The sequence below is a fragment of the Galeopterus variegatus genome, unplaced genomic scaffold (assembly GCF_000696425.1).
Source record: "Galeopterus variegatus unplaced genomic scaffold, G_variegatus-3.0.2 Scaffold2046, whole genome shotgun sequence".
Classification (NCBI taxonomy): domain Eukaryota; kingdom Metazoa; phylum Chordata; class Mammalia; order Dermoptera; family Cynocephalidae; genus Galeopterus; species Galeopterus variegatus.
In genome coordinates this window covers 150,761-172,788 of record NW_007728157.1, presented here as the reverse complement: position 1 = coordinate 172,788, position 22,028 = coordinate 150,761, and the positions used below count along the sequence as shown (strand labels likewise).

The window sequence follows — 22,028 nt, the reverse complement described above, 5'->3', positions numbered from 1 at the left end:
CATATGCCCTTATTAATAGACATGCTGTACCTATGAAAGGATTTATATTGAAGTGGTTGTCTAAATAATTCAAGTTGAGAACTTTTTCATCAGATACTTTTATGTAAAATGTAAAAATAGCTTTAAGCTGAATGATTGCAATATTTGCTGCAATTGCCATTTCATGTTTTACTACATAGGCCTCTGCCTTTGGCTCGTCCAGAATGTTTGTTTTCTAGTTTCCATGAGTTTCTGCCTATATTATAAACTAAAAAATTAAATAAACCAAAGGAAATATACACATATCAAAAAGGATATGAATTAGACCGATGAGAGTTTTACAAATGATTTTTGGGAGTAGTTTAGTTGCTTCTTCTAAAGATTCCTTTTTTTATTGATTTTAGTCATAGTAATCCTGAATTTTCTTCTGAATCATCTAAATGTGGTATTTCTCAATGTTTGGGACTGAGATATGTGTATTAGCCTTACTGTGGAATTTAATCTTGATAAAATGCAGATTCTGGGGCTCTGCTTCAAACCCAAATCAAAATCTCTAGCGATGGGGCACAGAGATATGTACTTTTAAAGAGAATATTGAGATGATTCTTATCTACTCTAAAGTTAGATAAACCAGACCTTTAGGATTTGATCTATTTTGTTGGTTCTCATTATTCATTTAAAAAAAAAATGTTACAACCACAGTTTCATCTAGAATTTTTTAGAGCTGCTACTTCTGCTGCACTTTGTAGATTTTTTGCTTGCTTTTGATGTCTTTCCTATAAAAAACAGTGTTTTAAAAACTTTGTTTCATAATCTCATAAACATTATTTGCATACGTATTTTACAAAAGTAACCACAGAGATCCTTAAATTGTGTTAGCTCCCTTTAGCAACAATGTCTAAATAACATAAAAAGACATATAAAAACACACTCATACCCACAGCAATCTTTAATTTTCAATTATCTGTTTGTGAATTCTTCACTTTCCAGATTAGCTACAGGTTGGCTGGCTTTCTCCTTATCACAGCATGAATCTGAAGTACATCTTGACAATGTAGTGCATACTTGGGAACTGCAAACTAATTTGAACATCATCCTAATGGAAACATAATTAGAAAAATATCTTTTGATACCCAGTCCCACTTCCAAATCACGGTGTAGCTCAAAGCCAAAATGATTTATAAAATTACTCAGTATTTATTTTTCTGCTTCTTTCCATTTGCATATTTAAATAATGCATTTTCCAAGAAATATTAGTGTTGCTCCCGCGCCTCGCTCAGCCAGTGAGCGGGAACCGGTCTGTATGTGGGATCCGAACCCTCAGGCGGGAGCGCCACCGCGCTTCCCAAGCGGTGCACTATCCAGTGCGCCACCGGGCCGGCCCCAGAGATATGTACTTTTAAAGAGAATATTGAGATGATTCTTATCTACTCTAAAGTTAGATAAACCAGACCTTTAGGATTTGATCTATTTTGTTGGTTCTCATTATTCATTTAAAAAAAAAATGTTACAACCACAGTTTCATCTAGAATTTTTTAGAGCTGCTACTTCTGCTGCACTTTGTAGATTTTTTGCTTGCTTTTGATGTCTTTCCTATAAAAAACAGTGTTTTAAAAACTTTGTTTCATAATCTCATAAACATTATTTGCATACATATTTTACAAAAGTAACCACAGAGATCCTTAAATTGTGTTAGCTCCCTTTAGCAACAATGTCTAAATAACATAAAAAGACATATAAAAACACACTCATACCCACAGCAATCTTTAATTTTCAATTATCTGTTTGTGAATTCTTCACTTTCCAGATTAGCTACAGGTTGGCTGGCTTTCTCCTTATCACAGCATGAATCTGAAGTACATCTTGACAATGTAGTGCATACTTGGGAACTGCAAACTAATTTGAACATCATCCTAATGGAAACATAATTAGAAAAATATCTTTTGATACCCAGTCCCACTTCCAAATCACGGTGTAGCTCAAAGCCAAAATGATTTATAAAATTACTCAGTATTTATTTTTCTGCTTCTTTCCATTTGCATATTTAAATAATGCATTTTCCAAGAAATATTATTCTGTGAGAACATATAGTAAATTCATTGATTTACATTTTGGAATGTTTTTAATGTGGTGTGAAAATGTTTTATTGTTTTCTTGATTTTTCTAAAGCTATTACCAATGTTAAAACTTGGGCATTAGATAGAGAGGTATTCCAGAATATAATGAGGAGGACAGCCCAAGCTAGAGATGAAGAGTACAGAAACTTCCTCAGAAGGTAAGAATAACATACTGGGGGAAAGTGCAGATGATGGGGTAGCCAGATTGTGGATATATTCGTTTTCCAGAATGATTGTGTTGTAAGAGCTTTTCTCATTTAAGCATTTTTCACATGATTAAACCAAAGGAACAAAAATATTTCCTTTCAGTAAATGCCACTATACAAGTATATCAAAAATTATGTTTAATTCCTATTAGCCTTGTGCACTGATTTATTTCTCCTGCTATTTTTTTTTTGCCCTTGTATTGATGGATATAATATAGAAAACTGCACAAAAAATTCTAAAATATTCACCTGGGTTACTCGGTTGGCTTTGAAAGACATTTGCAATTTGAAAGTAGATAGCAAATGATAACCTTTCTAATAATGCTTTGCTTAGAATAATACTAAAATTATTTATTTTGCTATTCTTACTTTCAGAGACATTCATTTTTTACTTGCATAATCACATCACCTTTCAAATTACTATTATTTGTAGCAAATTAACTTGCCAAAAATGTTACTGTACTTGTCATGCTGATATGGATGCTTGGAACATACTCATTTTGTGAACTGTTCAGTACCTTAACAACTTGGATGCATCAGGTTATAGACAAACAAATGTCTATGTAACTGAAAAAGCAGTCACACATTAAACATTTTTTTTTTCCTTTTTTTTTGTCTTTTTTCGTGTCCGGCAACGGATCGCAACCCTTGGTATTGCTCCCGCACCTTGCTCAGCCAGTGAGCGGGAACCGGTCTGTATGTGGGATCCGAACCCTCAGCGGGAGCGCCGCCGCACTCCCAAGCGGCGCACTGTAGCAGTGCGCCACCGGGCCGGCATAAACATTTTTTTTGAGAGTATAAGTTCCTTATTGAAACTATTTCTGTATCTTTTGTGGGAGTTTTGACAGTCTCTGAAGCTGCAATACCTACTGTACTGAAATGTTACCTATGATAAGTGGCAATAATAATAATTTATCATGTGATTTCTAAAAATAAACTTTTAAGTATAATGATTTTATCTTGCATGACAAACTGCCAAGCCAAGGGTTGTAGGGCTTTAAAGTGCCTTGAATATAGTAAGGGCTCAGTAAACATTGAATGAACATGTTGTTAGTCTGTAGAACATTGCAGATGTTAAGGTTTCTTATACAGAATCTTACTAATTTGCCCTTCCAGAGATGATAATGACTCCTGGCAGAAAGCTGCAATAATTACAAACAGGTACCTTACCTATATGCCAGCTAATGCCTTAGCCATCATATTGTGTGGTCTACCTGAATATAGGTGCTTTGGGCCAAATGTGTCCCTCGAAAGTTCATGTATTGGAAACTTGATCCCCATTGAAAGGTGGGGCCCTTGAGAGGTGACTGGATTGTAAAGACTGTGCCCTCATGTATGAATTAATCCATTTATGGGTTAATGGGTTGATGTTTTAATGGGTTGCCATGGGTCCACACCCCTTATTAAGGAGAACAAGTGAGAAGGTTACCTCTTGAGTTCTTGCCATCCTCATCATGTGATACCCTCATTACCATGGAAACCCGTAGAGAGTTCCCACCCAGAAGAATGCTCTCACCAGTTGTGCCCCCTGGACCATGGACCTCCCAGCCTCCTAAACTGTAAGAAATAATTTTCATTTGTTTATAAATTATCCAGTTTCAGGTATTCTCTCATAAGCAACAGAAATGGACTAATATAATACATGATCTCAAAATCCAACAACTGAGCAACCAGGTCAGCATTTAAAGCTAATAAGCCACACTTATGCAAGGGCCAAAAAGGGATACATAAATAAATCAGTGCCCATGGGTTATGTCTGAATGTCTGAGATAAAACCTGAATCTCTACACAGCAGTTTATTCTCTTGGAGTCTAGTATATTCTGTCTTAGTGCAAGGAGCTCGGATAATCTACTAGTACATATTCCTTCCTTCCTTCCTTCCTTCCTTCCTTCCTTCCTTCCTTCCTTCCTTCCTTCCTTCCTTCCTTCCTTCCTTCCTTCCTTCCTTCCTTCCTTCCTTCCTTCCTTCCTTCCTTCCTTCCTTCCTTCCTTCCTTCCTTCCTTCCTTCCTTCCTTCCTTCCTTCCTTCCTTCCTTCCTTCCTTCCTTCCTTCCTTCCTTCCTTCCTTCCTTCCTTCCTTCCTTCCTTCCTTCCTTCCTTCCTTCCTTCCTTCCTTCCTTCCTTCCTTCCTTCCTTCCTTCCTTCCTTCCTTCCTTCCTTCCTTCCTTCCTTCCTTCCTTCCTTCCTTCCTTCCTTCCTTCCTTCCTTCCTTCCTTCCTTCCTTCCTTCCTTCCTTCCTTCCTTCCTTCCTTCCTTCCTTCCTTCCTTCCTTCCTTCCTTCCTTCCTTCCTTCCTTCCTTCCTTCCTTCCTTCCTTCCTTCCTTCCTTCCTTCCTTCCTTCCTTCCTTCCTTCCTTCCTTCCTTCCTTCCTTCCTTCCTTCCTTCCTTCCTTCCTTCCTTCCTTCCTTCCTTCCTTCCTTCCTTCCTTCCTTCCTTCCTTCCTTCCTTCCTTCCTTCCTTCCTTCCTTCCTTCCTTCCTTCCTTCCTTCCTTCCTTCCTTCCTTCCTTCCTTCCTTCCTTCCTTCCTTCCTTCCTTCCTCCCTCCCTCCCTCCCTCCCTCACTCCCTCACTCCCTCATTTTTTTCCTTGCATTCATTCCAAAATACTTATTACTAGACATTAAACATTGTGGATACAGTGGTGAGTCTGATCCCTCCTTTCTTAGAAGGGAGACAGACAAAACACTTTTCCCCATATCTCTTTTCCCACCAATGTCCAAAGGTGATAGGTTTAAAGGATAAAATTTTCACTTACGTTATGGATCCCAATTTGGACCAGAAGTAACGCTTTCATGATGGGTATGTGTTAATCAATGACAAATTCTGATAACCTTTTATTATTTTGTCAATAGGGAGATGTATTAGGGAAATACATTTCTCTTGTTTCAGAATATACAGTGAGCTCTTTTTTTCCATTTACATTTTTTACTATGAAGTATGTGATATATTGTATAAGATATGTAGTACTTACATAAGTTATAAAACAGAGTAACAAAATGAACATCCGGGGAACTATTGCCCAACCTAAGGAATAGCAAGTTAGCAATGTTGTTGAAGTTCTCATGGGCCCCGCCAGGTTATTTCCAGCCTCCCTCTCTCCTTCACCTTGGGAGTAGTCTGCATTCTGAAGTTTAGTCATCATCCCCTTGGTATTCTTTATAGTTTTGCCTATAGCTTCATTTAGCCTATTTTGAACTTTATGAAAAATAATGTTATTTTTGCAACTCAATTTTTTCTCAATATTTTTTTCTAAGATTCATCATGTTGGTTAGTTGAGTCATTTCTCCTATTGTAGAGTTTCATTGCCTGAATCTGCCACAGTGTGTTTATTTGTTTTCTCACTGGGTCATGTTCCAGTGTTGTGCAAGTACAAATGACTCTGATGCAGACATTCTTCTACACATCTCCTGGCCACGTGCCTCCCAGTGCATGTGTGCAAGAGTCAGCCTGGAGCTCTGTGCCTTTTCAGAAATGAGATCCAATAGCATATTTTTGGAGTAGTGTTGGTTTTTCCTTAGGCGTGTCAAATTTTAGATGGTAAGGAAAAAGTATTTATTTCATAGAAATCAATAGTCCTGAATAAAAATAAGTAAAGTAGAAGAGAAATTTCTTTAAGAGAACAATTTAATCATTTTGATTGTTTAGTCATACTGAATGAAATTTCTGATTTTTTAAAATAGTTTCCAGTATTCTGTTTCATTCTTTCTAGATTACTATTATCTGTAAAAATGTTCCTATTACATGACTCTGGCTATAATTAACTTTAAATGATAATACACTATGACTAATGAACAAAGATCCTAATTCCCACATTCCTCTGGGATTCAGTCTTTACTCAATTATGAGGATTTAGCCAAAAATCTGATCCTCCACTGGAAGCAGAGCTCCTCACCCAAGCCAATAGAAGAGAGACTGAGACGTGGAGAGGAACACATTTCTGGATATTATTCACTTTGAAAGTCAACCAGAAATGCAAATTTTTTTCCCCTGATAGACACAATGTGATTTTTTTCCCTTTATGGTATCATACTATTTTCATTTATTTGCCTATGATAAACATCTGTGTTTATACATATCTGGGATTTCCAATGTGTATGAAATTCAATTATTTATCTGTTCAGTTGTTTGGAGGTGTACTATGGAAAAATTAAAATGCATTATATTTTTTAAAAATGTATGTAAAGATTTTAGAATCTACATATATGTATGTATTTGTAGCTAATTCAAGAAGATAATTAAATAGAAGTTTCTTTTTAATTTTGAAGTGTATCCTTGCTGAAGAATTTACCTGAAGATAAATTAACCAAGATCATTGACTGCTTGGAAGTGGTAAGAAATTTTGAAGTAAAATATAGATTTCATTAGAAGATTTTAGAATTTAGTCATGTTATTGGCACTGTAAACAAATAAAAAGGAAAAGATGGTAGATCCCTAGTCTGCAGAGACGGGAGCTTTTTTCTATTGTGAAAAACTTTAGGCCAATTCATCCTGAATTAAGGGGCTGGGAAGGGTTTAGACTCTTGAAATGTATAAAAGGAAATTGGATTTGCATTTGTAAAGTGAAATTTGATTTACATATTTTAATCTTTTTAGTATATTTTATAAAAGGAATCTGCCTTACTCAAGAAGCATTTGATTTTCAATAGTTAACATCACAATCCCTTACACAGTTTTCATAGTATAAAGGAGTCAGTGATGCATAATTAAGAAATAGAGCAGAGAAAGGGTATGTTGGTGCTTTTGGTGACAAGCCTCTGAATCAGACTATGAAACACTCTATATTAACATTCTAGACCACGAAAATACATTTTTCAAAACTGTGCTTAAGGAGTGCTTTACCTATTTTAACATCTAGGGCAAAACAACATATTGGAATGTGTTCAAAAACCCATTTTAGGCATCACCCAGATGGTTGGTTGTAGTCCAAGACTAGTCTTTTTGTGAATAATGCTTTTATGACATATACCTTGGATTCTAATGATATGCATTTTATGAAAACCTCTTCAGATTTCAGAGATTAAAATTCAAAGCAAATAACCTAACTTTGGGGCGAGGGGTCAATTTCATTGAGACCTAATGGCTTTTATGGAATTTAAAGGAGGTGGGGAATAGTAAAGGACTCAGAAAATGTTAATGTGACTTGTGTGCCTGGCAGTTGTGCAGTTCGGAAAGCAGGAACGAAAGGGAAAGGCGTTTGCCACACACTGTGGTCAATCCAGGAAGTGTGGGCTTTGACTCTGTTGTCCTGAACTACAAACATTGTGACTGACTAATCGTAAAGTCACCTAATCTTTGTTACAGAGCTGCAGTATTTGACCTAATAACCTTCTGTTCTGCACTGTGACCTGCCATCTTTCACAAAACTAGACGTGTGGTGGGGGTGGGGGTGGGGCAGAGAAGTGTGGAATGTCCTTGTCAGTTTTCAGATCACCTGTGGTGCCAGTTAAAAGGCACATTTCCATGTACCACCCCACACTTACAAAATTGCTTGGGTAGGGGCCCATTAATGATAATGAAAATGTTAATGTGACTTGTGTGCCTGGCAGTTGTGCAGTTCGGAAAGCAGGAACGAAAGGCGTTTGCCACACACTGTGGTCAATCCAGGAAGTGTGGGCTTTGACTCTGTTGTCCTGAACTACAAACGTTGTGACTGACTAATCGTAAAGTCACCTAATCTTTGTTACAGAGCTGCAGTATTTGACCTAATAACCTTCTGTTCTGCACTGTGACCTGCCATCTTTCAGAAAACTAGACGTGTGGTGGGGGTGGGGGTGGGGCAGAGAAGTGTGGAATGTCCTTGTCAGTTTTCAGATCACCTGTGCTGCCAGTTAAAAGGCACATTTCCATGTACCACCCCACACTTACAAAATTGCTTGGGTAGGGGCCCACAAATCCACATTTTAACATTTTACCTATGGAATTCTCATGCTCATTAGATTTTGAGAGGCATTGGTTTAGTTATGAATGGAATACATACTTTCAGAGTTTGCGACACTCTGCCTCTCCATTCAGGAATTTTCCATTTTAAATCATTTTTTAAAAGTCTAGTCTTTCTTTCTTGTAGTTCCTACTAATACATAAGCCAGAGGTTTTTTCTCATTTTAACGATTACATTCAGAGAACCATAAGAAAGTCGAGATAATAGTGGATTTTGCCACAGTTTATAGACCAGAGAGTTAAAGGTGGGGTGACCAGATAGAAAGTTCATTAGTCCAAAGTCTGGAGATTAGGGTTTGTGGTCCTGCCTCTATCACTACCAACTATCAATTAATTGTGGTGGACATTTGTGTCTCCTCATTTACAAAATAAGGGGGTAGTGGGCCACCTCTCCATGAGCTCTTTCAATGTTAATATTACAGAATTCTATATAGATGGCCCACCCAAATAGGAATAATTTCTATTAGTTTTCATTTTGTAGGATCTGGATCCTTGGAAATAACCAATCAGGTACTAAATTATGACTGAATGGTTGATAGAGTCCACCTGATCCAAGTCTGTTTGCTTTAAAATTTCTAAGGAATATTAACTATTGTACTTGGAAAATAACTGGCAACAACCCTAATGACTGTAAACAGTCTTTAAGCAACAAACTTGGGTACATAGTCACATGATGCACAGAGGTGTGTGTGTCTGTCTGTCTGTCTGTCTGGGTGTGTGAGTGTCACACATCTGTAAACAGTCTTTAAGCAACAAACTTGGGTACATAGTCACATGATGCACAGAGGTGTGTGTGTGTGTCTGTCTGTCTGTCTGGGTGTGTGAGTGTCACACATCTGGTTGCATATCATCAATATTTCTTTGTAATGAAGATTTCTAGTTGAAAACCAAAGAGTCTGAGGAAGTCATGGGCTTGCTTCTTTGTCTTCCATCACCTTGGAATTTTCTTCTGGTTTTATATATCCTATTCACAGGTACTCAGGCATTTTTCTAGATTACCACAGAATGAGCATTTTCTTAACAGTGAAAAAACAGTCTTTCATCTGTAGCTGTCGCTGTCTGTTTATATGGTTTTCTTCTGATCTCTACCTCTCAGTCTACCCTGAAATTGATATCCTTATTTTCCCTTCTTGTCATACACTAAGTAAGTACTCTCAAAACTTTTAGATTTCGTCTTTTAAGACATTTTTTTCAGACTGTGGGTCACAGCTCATTACTAGGTAATGAAACCAATTTATAGGAACATTTTTTTTTAAAAGTCAGAGTAGAAAGTATAAGTATTGTTTTCAAAAATATGTTTCAATTTTATTTAAATGTCTGTATGTGTGCATGCACTTGTGTGTGTATGGGGTGTATTTAAGAAATGTATTTCTTACTGTAAAAAATGCTTGACAATCATTGCTCTACAGGAGAGGGTCTATGGCTTCTTGCTCCTCTAAAGGACCCGTTTGCAATGCAGCCATGAGGACAATAACCACACTGTTTGCATTTCTCTTTTTGGGCTTGGTGACCACCCTGGCTCTACTGGCTGCACTTCCCAGTTGACAAACACCAGGCAGTCTAGCATCACAGCCAGTACTTACCACTATATATTTTTGGTCTGACCTATTTCCACAGCCTTTTCTGATCTATGAAGTTACTGTCAACACACTGGGTGGTATTATTTATCTTCCTCACATGGTTTTGGATGACAAAGATTCATCCCTGAGAAAAACGATTAGGAAAGGTTGTCCTTAAGAAAAAAACAAAGCTCTTTCTCAGTGCCCTCTTTCAAGCTTTCCCCCTTCAAACTTATCTGTTTGATAGGAATTAAAGCCTCATATCTACACACATCAAAGGTTTTATAATAATTGAAGAACAGCCTAACAGCATGTCATAAATTCTCCATGTTCCTTCTGCTCCATGTGGGTAGTGGGGACTGAGATTGAGGTGGGAACCAGAGAGCCTGAAGAGCAGACTATCTGAAAGAGGAGCATCTAACATGAGTACAGCAGTTTTAGCAAAGAGAGGTGAACATTAGTTACATAATGAAGACACCTGGACTGCGGGATGGTGGTCACCTCCTAAGGGTCACAGTCACGTTCGCTGTAAAATTAAGCATGTATATAGAGGAAGTTTATGATAAAGCTAAAATGAGAAAAAATGAAGAGTTGGAGTAAGCAAACTGTGATGCAGAGACTCAAAATATCTTTGTTCAAGTAAAATAGAAGTTTGTCTCTTGTTCAAACAACAGTCCGGGGAGCATGGTCCCTGTCAATTCCACACCATCATTCAGGGACCCAAGTTGATGGCTACTGTCATTCTCAACATGTGGTTTTCAGGGTCCTTCTGGGCCATGACAATGCAATTGGGGAAAAGCATGAAGACATTTGCGTGAAAGAGTTCATGGGTTTGGCCTGAAAGGAGCACCCATTACTTTTGCTTCTATCTAAAAGAATCACATGGCTGCAGCAGGGAGGCTGTGATGTACAATTTGCCTGGACAGCCATATATTCTGTGAAAGACTCGGATGACTGGCTGGCAGCCTCTTTCACAGGAATTAACAGTCATTGGGTGCCTGGTGGGTACCAAATGATCCACTGGGTACTTTAGATACTCTGTCTTACCTAGTTCTTGAAACAACATTAGATGTGGTAGGTAATATAATCTTTTACAGAAAACAAAACTGAGGTCTAGAATATGTAATAGCTGACAAACTGTTATCATCCTTCTCCTTAACATGGCAATCATTAATTGAGTATTCACTGTTTCAGATGCTCTTAGTGCTTCAGAAAGCATTGTCTTTAATTGGCTTACTGTGGCAGGCAGAATTGTCTCCCAAAATGTGCAGGACTAATCCCTGGAGTATGCTCATGGGTTGCATTACATGGTAAAAGGGACTTTGCAGATGTAATTAAGCCTTGGGACTTTAAAATAGAGAGATAATCCTGGATTGGCTAGATGTGCTGAATACAGCTACAGGAGCCCTGAAAAGCAGAGAGTTTTCTCTGGCTGGGTTGAGAGAGACGTAGCAGAAGTAGAAACCAGAGAGACTCCGATGGTAAGAATTTGATGTGTCATTGCTGGTTCTGAGATGTAGGGGGCTCTGTATAAGAACTGGGGAGAGGCCTCTAGGAGCTAAGGGGAAGCCCCCACTGACAACAAGCAAGGAAGTGGGGTCCTTTTCCTAAAGCTGAATTCTGCCAACAATCTGAAGGATCTTGAAAGTGAATTTTCCCCTGAACCTCCAGAAAAGAATACAGCCCTATTGATACCTAGAGTTCAGTCTTGAGAGACCCGAAGCAGAGAAGCCTAGTTCAGCAACCCCATGCCTGGACTTTCTGACCCACAGAAACTGTGATATAATAATAAAATGATGTTGTTCTAAGCCACTAAGTTTGTAGTTATTTGTTACAGCAGCAGTAGAAAAGTAATGCACTTTTAAAAATCTTTCAAGGTAAATGTTCTTTTTTTAATTTTATGAATTGATAAAAGTAAAATTTAGTGCAGAAATGGAATTTGAATCTAGATGTATTTGGCTTCAGAGTATTTTTTTCCCTTCCTGTACTGTGACAGTTCCTTCCATGAGATGTTGAAATGTCTTATAAAATGTACATAGTACTATGCATATAAAAGGTATGATTGTTAGTATTAGGAGTAATATTTATTTCATAAATGTAAATAGGTTTTAAGAGTAAATAACGAGGAAGGTATTGAGAAACAACAGACACAAAGGTAGTTTAGTCTGGAATTTATTTTCAAGTCTAAAAGAAAAGCAAGAAAGAGCTATTATGTTGTTAATTATGCCTTTTTTAAAAATTAAACACAGCTATTTTTGTTTGTATAAATAATTAAGAGATCCATTTTAGTTCTATGTCTTTGAGACAATCCAATTAAAGCAAAGTAGGGGCAGACAGTTTGATCTATCTTTTGTTTTCTAAGGCTCTGAATTGCTCTTTTCATTTGACAGGTGGATAAATTACTTTTCCCTGCCCAACTATTCTCTAATCACGCAAACACATACAAGAGAAACAGACATTAACACATAAAAAGAAATAAGTGATAATTTGATATATCATGAGGAAAAGCTGACATTAAAGAACAGAATTTACATGTAAAAAAATTTAATGTCGATCTTTTATGATGACAAATCTTCAGAAATAATACATATGACAAAACCACTTAGTGCATAAGTAGAATTTTCCAAGCAATTGCTCTTCAAGGAATTAGAAATCGAGGCCAATATTTCTAAAATCCACTGTGGATAATATTTTCAAGTTATTATGTAACCATTTGTTTTTTTCCTAAACTCTGGACCTACTTTTCAGACTGTTGCTGATCACTAAACAGTATTTATATTGAGGTTATGTAGGTGAAAGCCTGCCTGTATATCAGTGACTATAACCTGGCTCTCATTTCTCCTCATGTCTTTCATCTCCATGCTTGAAATTCAGTATTCCAGGTGAATTGTCTTTGTGAAAGAAAAAACATAAGTGCAGATAATAAAGCAATAGTCTTCTTACTTTTCCACGGTTTATGACTGCAATATAAAAGAAGCTTTCAGTTAACTGTAAGCAAAAAATAAAAGAAACAGGTGGGGAACACTCATTTCAAAGATACAAGGAATTCTCATATTTCCTTTCAGTTGAGTTGTCCATCTTCACTTGAACTAACATTTTTTTTTTTTTTCTCTCTTATCCCAATAGGAATACTATGACAAAGGAGATTACATCATTAGAGAGGGTGAGGAAGGAAGTACCTTTTTCATTTTGGCAAAAGGAAAGGTAAATATTAACTAAAACTTACTTAAAGTGAATAGAAAAATTATTTTAAATCAGTTTGCCATAAATGCAACAATGCTTTGCATTGCAGCATAAGTCGTTGAACAGATAAAAGAGCTTCTGCCAGAAGCGTCCCATGGGGTTCTGTCTGAGCACTGGGTTTGGGGTGGGGGCCACAGAAGACTTGTGTTGGGTTCTAGCTGAGGTAGTAACTTCTTAGGATTTCATGCAGGTCACTTGACTTTCTTTGGACCTAATTTAATTATGTGTAAGATGGCTGGATTATTTCTAGGGTTCCTGCTAACTATGAGTATTTGATTCTCAACCAGCCCAAAAGTCCAAAATCAGTACTGCAACATTTTCCCATGCAACAGGTATGACAAGCAGCAGGTGGAGGCAAATGAATTCAGCAATCGAGGACAGCAAAGGTCAGGCACTATGCTGTAGAACCAATATGGTTCAGAACTTCAATTCGTACACAGCCCAAGTTGGTTTAGATGATGATGGAAAATTTATACTAATATATGTAGTAGGTCTTTTTCTTTTCCCTGATGTGAATGGATAACATGTTGCCAGTTGTTCCTACGTAGACTCTTAACAATGTTCCTTAGAGATAAAAAGTATTTTTGAAACATTGAAGGAAAGTGTCAATTTTTGAGCACGTGTGTCTATAAACTTGGATGTTTACATATGTTCTCTCTTCTGATGAGTTTATCATCAGAGATACAGTCACTGCCCTTTGTAAACTGATTTGTGGTTGAACTTTGAACTGGGCCCCCAGAGAAGGAAAAACATGAACAAAATAGTTTCAAACTTCTGAAATTCTTTAACATTCAGAACCACTTATCATTTCTGCCCAAACTGGACCTTGTGCTTTGAAAGAATTCTGGCTAATAAACAAGTTGCATTTATTATTATTTAAAAATTTTTAATTCATTGTCACATACATAAATACTAACCAGAATTTCTAATTAGCATGAAGCAACACTTGTAACCATGTTGAATTGTAATAATTTTAGCCACAAATGGGGAATATTGAAGTTTTTGTTTGGCTCTGCTGTGGGGGTTCTTAAACCTTCCTAGGCCACGGATCACTTTGAGGTGCTCGTGAAAGTTGTGGACCCTTCTCCAATCTACATTTTGTATTTAGTTTTAGGGGGGTACACAGGATTCATCCAATCAATTTGTGGACACAGACTCAGAACTGCTGATACTCAACCTTATTCTGGTTTAATTTGTCAACTCTGTTAGGCTTTTTGAAATAATGAAAGTTCTCATAGGACCACTGTTATTTGCTTTGAGGATGCCTATGAAGAAATCACTGGATTCACATAAAAAATTTGTGAAGTAGGCTTTGAATGGAGAATTTTCCTCTTACAGAGGTTAGAGTCATTTGATTGTGTTAAACCACATCCATCAAAATGAGCTGAGGGTAGTTAATTATCCTAACTAGTGCAAAATTAAAGCAAAGTCTTATCTCTTGTTCAGCAAGTTTATGTAGGTGTGGAGGGTTTGGATGAACGAATATGTGTTCAGATTCTTCTCTTTCTTTTTTTCTCTCTCTTTTTAATTGTTCAACATTGTTTAGGTAAAAGTCACGCAGAGTACAGAGGGCCATGATCAACCCCAGTTGATAAAAACACTGCAGAAAGGAGAATACTTTGGAGAAAAAGCTCTTATCAGGTGAATCCATGAATTTACATACCATACTTAAATAAAATGCTTTGACTGTTTTAATATGAAACTCCTCATTTAGAGTTGTCAAGTTGAGCTACCAAATTAATAGCAGCAAATATCTAGGAATAAAACAAAAACTTTAAACTGACTTTTAAAAAAACTTCATTGTTATGCAGGAAATAAGTACACTAATTTTGCACATGAAATAATTGGAAAGTCTTAAGTTTACTAGTGAGAATAAAATTGGTGTTCTATTAGAATTTTTAGTTTAAAAAAGAGAAAAAGATGAAACATGAGAAAATTATCATTTTCCCTTAAGAGCAAGTTATTATATGTTCAAGGTTTGAAATATGGCCCTGGGTAGAGTTTTCACCCTTTCAAAAAATGATCAAGTGATGACTTTACATATTTTGGATACTTTTAAATCATCATTTCAAAAGTAGTATTTTCTTAAGGATTTTTATCAGCTCATTTTACAAGTTTTAGAGACAATTCAAAATAGTGTATTTGAAATTTCTACCTGAACCTTCCATCTTTTAAGGTATGAGTGTATTTACTGCTGATCTAATTTATGGAAGAAACATTTTTAAAGGCTAATCAAATGGCTCAAGGGATACTTTGCACTTCCTGGAACTTGTAAAACCTGAAGTCTGAAGAAGTACATTTTCCTAAATATAAATGAGTTTTTAAAATATCAGGTTAAAGTTTAGGGAAACACATTTTTTTTTGGTTATATATATTTTTAAATGAATGCTTGGATTTATTTAAGAAGTCACTTAGAATTTATGTTATGACTAAATGCTTTATTTCCAATTATGCTAATAGAAAAGTAGTAGTATTTCTGTTCATTTATCTTCTTAACTTTTGCCTATGAAGCCCCAATTCTGCTGATTTGCATGTCAGATAAGTACAGAGTGAAGAAAAAGTATTCAGAAATGACCTGAAGACAAATTTGATTATTTAAAAATCATAAGGCCCTATTTTTAAAAAAGAAAATCACTAATAAAACTTTAAAAATTAAGGTATAACTATTAAGTAAATAATTTAAACATGGAATTTAAAGACTGAATTTTTCCTTTCCATTTTCTAGCTGGTAATGAACTTGTTTCAATAATAGGGAAATTATCATTCTTTTTGTTTGTTTGTTTAATTGCCATAGAATATGAATACATTCATGCAATATAATAATTTAATATCATTATCCAAGATTTTGATGTATTTGTTCTTAACATTAACAAATTATTTTTCTCATACTTCCAAGCAAAACAACTAAAGCTTGAAAGTGCACAGAACTTTATAAATATAACATAGAGTCAAAATAGCTCTTGAGAGGAAATATTTTATCTGGTTTTGTTGGACCTTAAATAATTTATGCTGTATGTTGCAGCTAGCCAATTATAGTGTTTTACCTTGAGAAACATGGGAATTTATGTTTAATATAGACATGCAACTTCCAGAAGCAGTTGAAAGCATAAAGCTAAAATCAATGGGAAGGAAAGTTGGAAACAAATATTTTTACATTTTGTGCATTTTTATGCTATCACTTTTTAGGGCCACTGTGATTCAATATTCTTTATATTCTGCATATTTCCATGACTTGACATTAAATGGTCCCCAGAGAGCTTTCAGAATTTTATGTGAAAAAAAAAAAATCCATGGCACTTAACAGTTACTATGAAAGAAGCATAAGTGTATTTATAAACATCTAATATTTGTAAAAGTGTTTGCAGGGAATGTTCTCAGTCATGTGAAAGGAATGCTTTGTCTATTCCCTTTCTCTAAACTCACAAATCAAATAATTCACCCACAGTCCAAGATCATGTCTATGTCTATATCTATCTGGCTCTGTCTCTATCATCTTTATCTCTATCTAGACCTTTACTACCTTTACCTACACACATACAAGTTAAGCAGAAACTATTCTGCTCTTGACTCAAAAGTTCATGAAGCTGAAGTGTTTTCATCTTCTAGCAAGAACCCTGTAAACTTGAGAGGGGCCCTGAGTTATGTCAGAAGGTCTCAGGATGTTAGCTAGGTAGATAGAGGACTTCTTCAAAATGGTAAAGATGAACTGCCAAAGTTTTCCCTGACCCACTGACCTTGCTCAGGACTGCTGGCTGTGCTTGGTCATGGGACGAAGTAGCATGAAGGAGATGAGATCTGAGGATCTAGATCCAATTCACCCACCACTCAGGGAAAATGAAGATGAAGGAACTAATCTTTGTATGTTGCCATTTTTGATGAAGTTGCCTAGAGCAGTCCAAATGTTTACCACTCCATAGTTTGTTTGCTACTCCTAGGTTGCTTAAATGAATCTCAGAGTCATATGGACTCTGAGATTTAGTTCAATAGTGGGAGGAAACTAATGTAAGGAAAGGTCTCTAAAGAAATACTTTACCTGATACATGACCCATTGGTAATTTATTAGGTAAATTTACCATCATCAGATCATATACAATAATCTATCATATCCAAGATATCAATTGTAAGATGTACCACTATGCTAGGTACCCCTAAGAGGGAAAGACAGTGCTGCTGATTACACTAGGACTCATCATCAGTTGTAAGGCATGCTCTGATGTTGGAGATTTTCATAGAAAATATACATTCTACACTCTATGAAATGAAAGTATTTTAGTATTTGTTTAATTAATTGGGTGATATGGCACTGAAAACACTTTCTTTGGATTTTATTCTTGATTAGTTATCATATGTTAATTGCTTGTCTGTTTTCTCAGTAAAAGTCTCTGATCAGTCTATTTCTGTCTTGCCTCCTTGTTAATTAGTAATTCTCCTTTGATCAGGGGAAAGCTATTTTATTTTGGCTGTCAGAAAGCTCAGAGTGAGATTCCATACACAGTTGTAGCCCCTGATTCTTCTGTGTTCCCTGTGTAATTATCTTCTCTGAATTCCTTGTGCACATAACCTTTATTGGGACATATTTCAAATCTGTTTTTTGGAAAGGGGTTGAGCATAATTTATGATGTAAAGAAAAGCATAGCTTTTGGAAGGTTTAAGTGATGGTTGTGCTTTCATACAAAGTAGTAATTCTCTAATGAAAATGGATGTGTAATTTCTAACTGTAGTGAAAATTGACTTTCATGTTTTTGTCTGCAGTGATGATGTCAGATCAGCTAACATTATTGCTGAAGAAAATGATGTCGCATGCCTGGTTATAGATCGAGAGTGAGTATACTGATGTTATTAAGAAGGCAGGCTAGTGCCACCTTTGAAGACTTGGCCTTCTTTTACTCCTAGCACTGATCTGTTTTCTCATTCATCACCACTTGGAAATGCTGGCCAATCCTCAGCTGCTAGTACATTCTTTTAAAATTCATGGGAAGGAACTGGGTCTTCCGATTTGAATTTGTCTGTGGCAGTGGCAGATGCTGGCAGGCTAAATATTTTGTCTGCAAAGTTTATGTATAAATATCAGCAATAGACTGATTTAAATCTGTGTCTTCCAGAGAAATAAAGCGTATTAGTGCTCTTATGGTTTTTTTCCACACAATATAGTGAATAATTTCATAATTTATTTCTAAAATGCCCTTAGTCAAATGCCCAGTCAGAAAACTGTTTCAAACAAAACCTCTTTCAGACAAAGTGTAAAATAGTCATTAGGTATATATATTTACAGAGAAGTTTTAATTTAACATTTGTAGTAATTTATAAGTGATGTTGTATCAATATTAATCTCTAAATGTCTTAGAGTATTTTTCAAAATGTCTCATTTTATAGCTTTCACACACTTCAAATCATATTTGAATCTGACCCCTTGGATCTCTCATTAATCAGTTAAATAGTTATTGGTTATCTATCAGTAAAGAAAATTCAAATATGCTAAAGCTAGGCCATTGTCTAAGAAAAGTCATAGTATAGTCAAAGAAATGGAGTATACTCATATGAAATACAGGGTACTTCAAAAAGTTCATGGAAAGTTGCATATTAGCTCTTAATTTCATTTTCCATGAATTTTTTGAAGTACCCTCATATTAACAAAAAATAATAAAATGACAAGAGATACCACAAGGGAGCGTATGTAGTTGACTGCTGATTGAATATAACATTTATTGAATCATAGAGATGTAGAGCTGGAAAAACCTTAAAGCATTTAAAAATCTTTTTATTGTGGAAAATTCCAAACATATTAAAAAATAGAGTGGTATTATGAACCCCCCATAATGCAAGTTCAACAATGATCAATTCATGCCTGATCTATACCCCTTCACCACTTCCTGCCATCTCCACACTGCTTTCAAGGAAATTGCAAACATAAAATTATTTCATCTGTAAATTTTTGTAGCATCTCTAAAAGCAAAGTCTTATTTGTAATGTACAACCACAAATAATGTTAACATGCGTGAAAAGTTAATAACAATAATTAATGTTGTTTAGAGTTATTTCCATTCTCTCACTTACAGATATGAAAAGTGAGTCCCGGAAAGGTTAAAAAATTGCCCCAACAGTGCCCTCTGTGATGGCACTCACATCCTGCCTCATTTCAGCATTCTTTCTACCCTACCATTTGGTTCCCACAGCACGTGGTTAGAGAGAGAAGCAATCACTATGTATTGAAGTGGCCAAGGCATTATTTTATTTTTTAAGTGTAAGAATGGGGCTTAAAGAATTAGTAGGATTTTTCTAGGCAAAGAGGAAATGTAGAAGTCACCCCTGGTGAAGTAAAACTCAAAAGCAAAGGCAAAGGGCTAGAAAAATGCAAAGTGTGTTCAGGTAAAGTTAATCTTTGGATGCCAACTCTGAATTGGAAAATAATTGGTACCATATTGTCCCAATATTCATTATTTTGCATATGAGTTCCTTAAAAATATATGCATGCACTGAATAGCATTAGCTATGTGGTGAAATCTTACAAATTGCTCCAAAATGCTAGGACTAAAAATAGGACAGAAAGGAAGAACTCCTTTCCTTTTTCTTCATTGTTATCACATATACCAAAATGTTTATGTAATATCTCATGTATTCATAATCCTTGAAAGGGTTGCAATGATTTTATATATTTTACAAATTATTTGGAAGTTTATAATTTTAAAATGTATAATTTACATGTGTATAGTTGAGAGTCTATAATATATTAAGTATTGTGTTAGGTACAATGAGACATAAAAGTTATATAAATTTATTCGATGGGTGAGAGACATTGAATATCAGGTATGACTAGGTTGATCCTGGATTTCCTGGGACAGTTTGGATTATCCCAACATATTTATTATTGGCACCTTAGTTCACTCTGAAAAGTATTCCAGTTTGAATGATAAATTATATGATCATCCTAGCTATTATTTATAGACTAGATTAAGATCCCATGATAATGCTCCTATAGCACCCTACCTACCCTTACCATATTATTATTTACACTTTGGTTGTTTGATTTCACACCTGTCTTCCCACTCTTCTGTAAGCTTCATGAATACAGAGACGTGTAACCTGTTCACGGCTGCTGCAGTGCAAGCTTCTGACATAGTCCTTGGCATATGGGAAGTTCTCACCAGATGGTGGCAAAATAAAGGGCACCACCCTTGCACTGAGATATAGTGATGGAAAACCTATGGCTTTTTATGTCTTCTTTCCTAATTCAGGATTTTATCAGATGCTTAGAATGAAAACAGTGCAAGAAGGAGAGTTAAAGTTTGAGCTATATTTCCTATTTTTAAATGCAATAAGATGAGAAATAATTGTTTTGGCAAGAGCTCTAAACAAATGGGAAGTGTTATTTGTGACATGTGCATCATTGTTTGATTATTGGGACAAATCTCAAGGGAGTTAATTAGTTACTCCTCAGGCTTAACTTCTGAAGGAATATAACATCTGAAGCTGTTTGGAAGTTACAGCTAGAATGTTGTAACTCTTTAAACTTGACTTTAAGATTAGTTAACAGAGAACCTCTAGGGGCCTGTAGCACCAGTGTCACCTACATTAAAAAATAAGATTTGTTTACAACAAACTTCAGTTAGTTTAATAGCAAGCAAAATAATGGTGAAGTATAAAATAGATAAAAATGAAACAAAGTACAACAAATGTTTTCTTTTTAATTGAAATTTTCTACTATTGGAAATTAGAAAATCCGTGGCAAAACTGTTTTATGTCTCACTACTCCCAGTCAATACAGGACAGTTCACAGAACAGGGAAGAAAAGAGTAGATCTGGAGGGAAATACCCAGCACAGTATGTAATACGTGTTTAATAGGTAAATACAGGTTGGTTGTCAATTAAATGTGGGTAGAGGCAGTAAGTAGTGACAGTACAGTTTTGAGCTGGCTCTGGCTTACTAGTTTTAGGTATTTTGAGGTAAATTTTCTTTCTACTATGTACCAGGTGCCTAAAATGTTGCCTAGGTGATTAGTAGGGAAACATTGGAAGGATAACCAAGAAAATGATCCTTTCACTGGTGAGGAAGGAGATTATTTTCTCTCATGGTCAGTGGAATATGTAAGAATTCCCAGAGACAACAGACTGGGAACATCAGAGATTAGATCAGGCATGCGCCTAGGTGATTAGTAGGGAAACATTGGAAGGATAACCAAGAAAATGATCCTTTCACTGGTGGGGAAGGAGATTATTTTCTCTCATGGTCAGTGGAATATGTAAGAATTCCCAGAGACAACAGACTGGGAACATCAGAGATTAGATCAGGCATGAAACCAGCCTATGATCCGTGAGGGGTGAGAGAGGTCAAGAGAAGACGTTGGCTCAGCCTCAGAGAGAGAGTTACGATGTTAAGTGAAAAATTTTCAATTTAATTATGAAGGAATGTGAAATGGAGAGAATTGTCTAGAGACAAAAGAAGAGATACATTTATCTTTGATTTTTTTAATCAATAGCTTAATTTAATTAAGCAGAACTAGAAGAATCTGTAACCCATGTAAAGTGTTGATTCAGTAAACAGATCATGTAGACTGTTTCCTTTTCACTTTCTCCTTAAACAAAACAAAATAAAAACAAGGCAAAAAAAAAAGCAAGGCAAAAAACTGCAGTGTTTTCTCTTTTCTCTGATAGCCCTCTTTGCTTTCATAAACTCAAAAGATCAATTATATAGCTTCAAATAACTATACTACATATTATAGCAAATTTAATATTTCATATATTATTGAAAAACAATTTGCAAAGTCATAAATAACCATACAAATAGTCTGTGAGCTTAAGAAGAATGTCAAATTGCCTTGGTAACTATCAGCACAGAGCATTTTATTTTATTTTATTTGTTTAGAACATTCAACCAAACTGTCGGGACATTTGAAGAACTTCAAAAATACCTTGAAGGGTATGTGGCGAACCTGAACCGTGATGATGAAAAAAGACATGCAAAGTAAGTGAAGGAGCATTTACCCAAACTGG

General features: G+C 35.8%; 1 protein-coding gene across 1 annotated transcript in view; it reads left to right on the top strand.

Annotated features, from left to right (window-relative positions):
* Positions 1–22,028, top strand: part of PRKG2 (protein kinase, cGMP-dependent, type II) — a 92,174-nt gene that overhangs the window by 23,691 nt on the left and 46,455 nt on the right. Inside the window, exons 4-9 of the mRNA XM_008580242.1 lie at positions 2,149–2,254; positions 6,567–6,630; positions 12,924–13,001; positions 14,587–14,681; positions 17,793–17,861; positions 21,901–21,999. Of these exons, the coding sequence (XP_008578464.1) occupies positions 2,149–2,254; positions 6,567–6,630; positions 12,924–13,001; positions 14,587–14,681; positions 17,793–17,861; positions 21,901–21,999 (511 nt within the window). The remainder of the gene's footprint in view (positions 1–2,148; positions 2,255–6,566; positions 6,631–12,923; positions 13,002–14,586; positions 14,682–17,792; positions 17,862–21,900; positions 22,000–22,028) is intronic.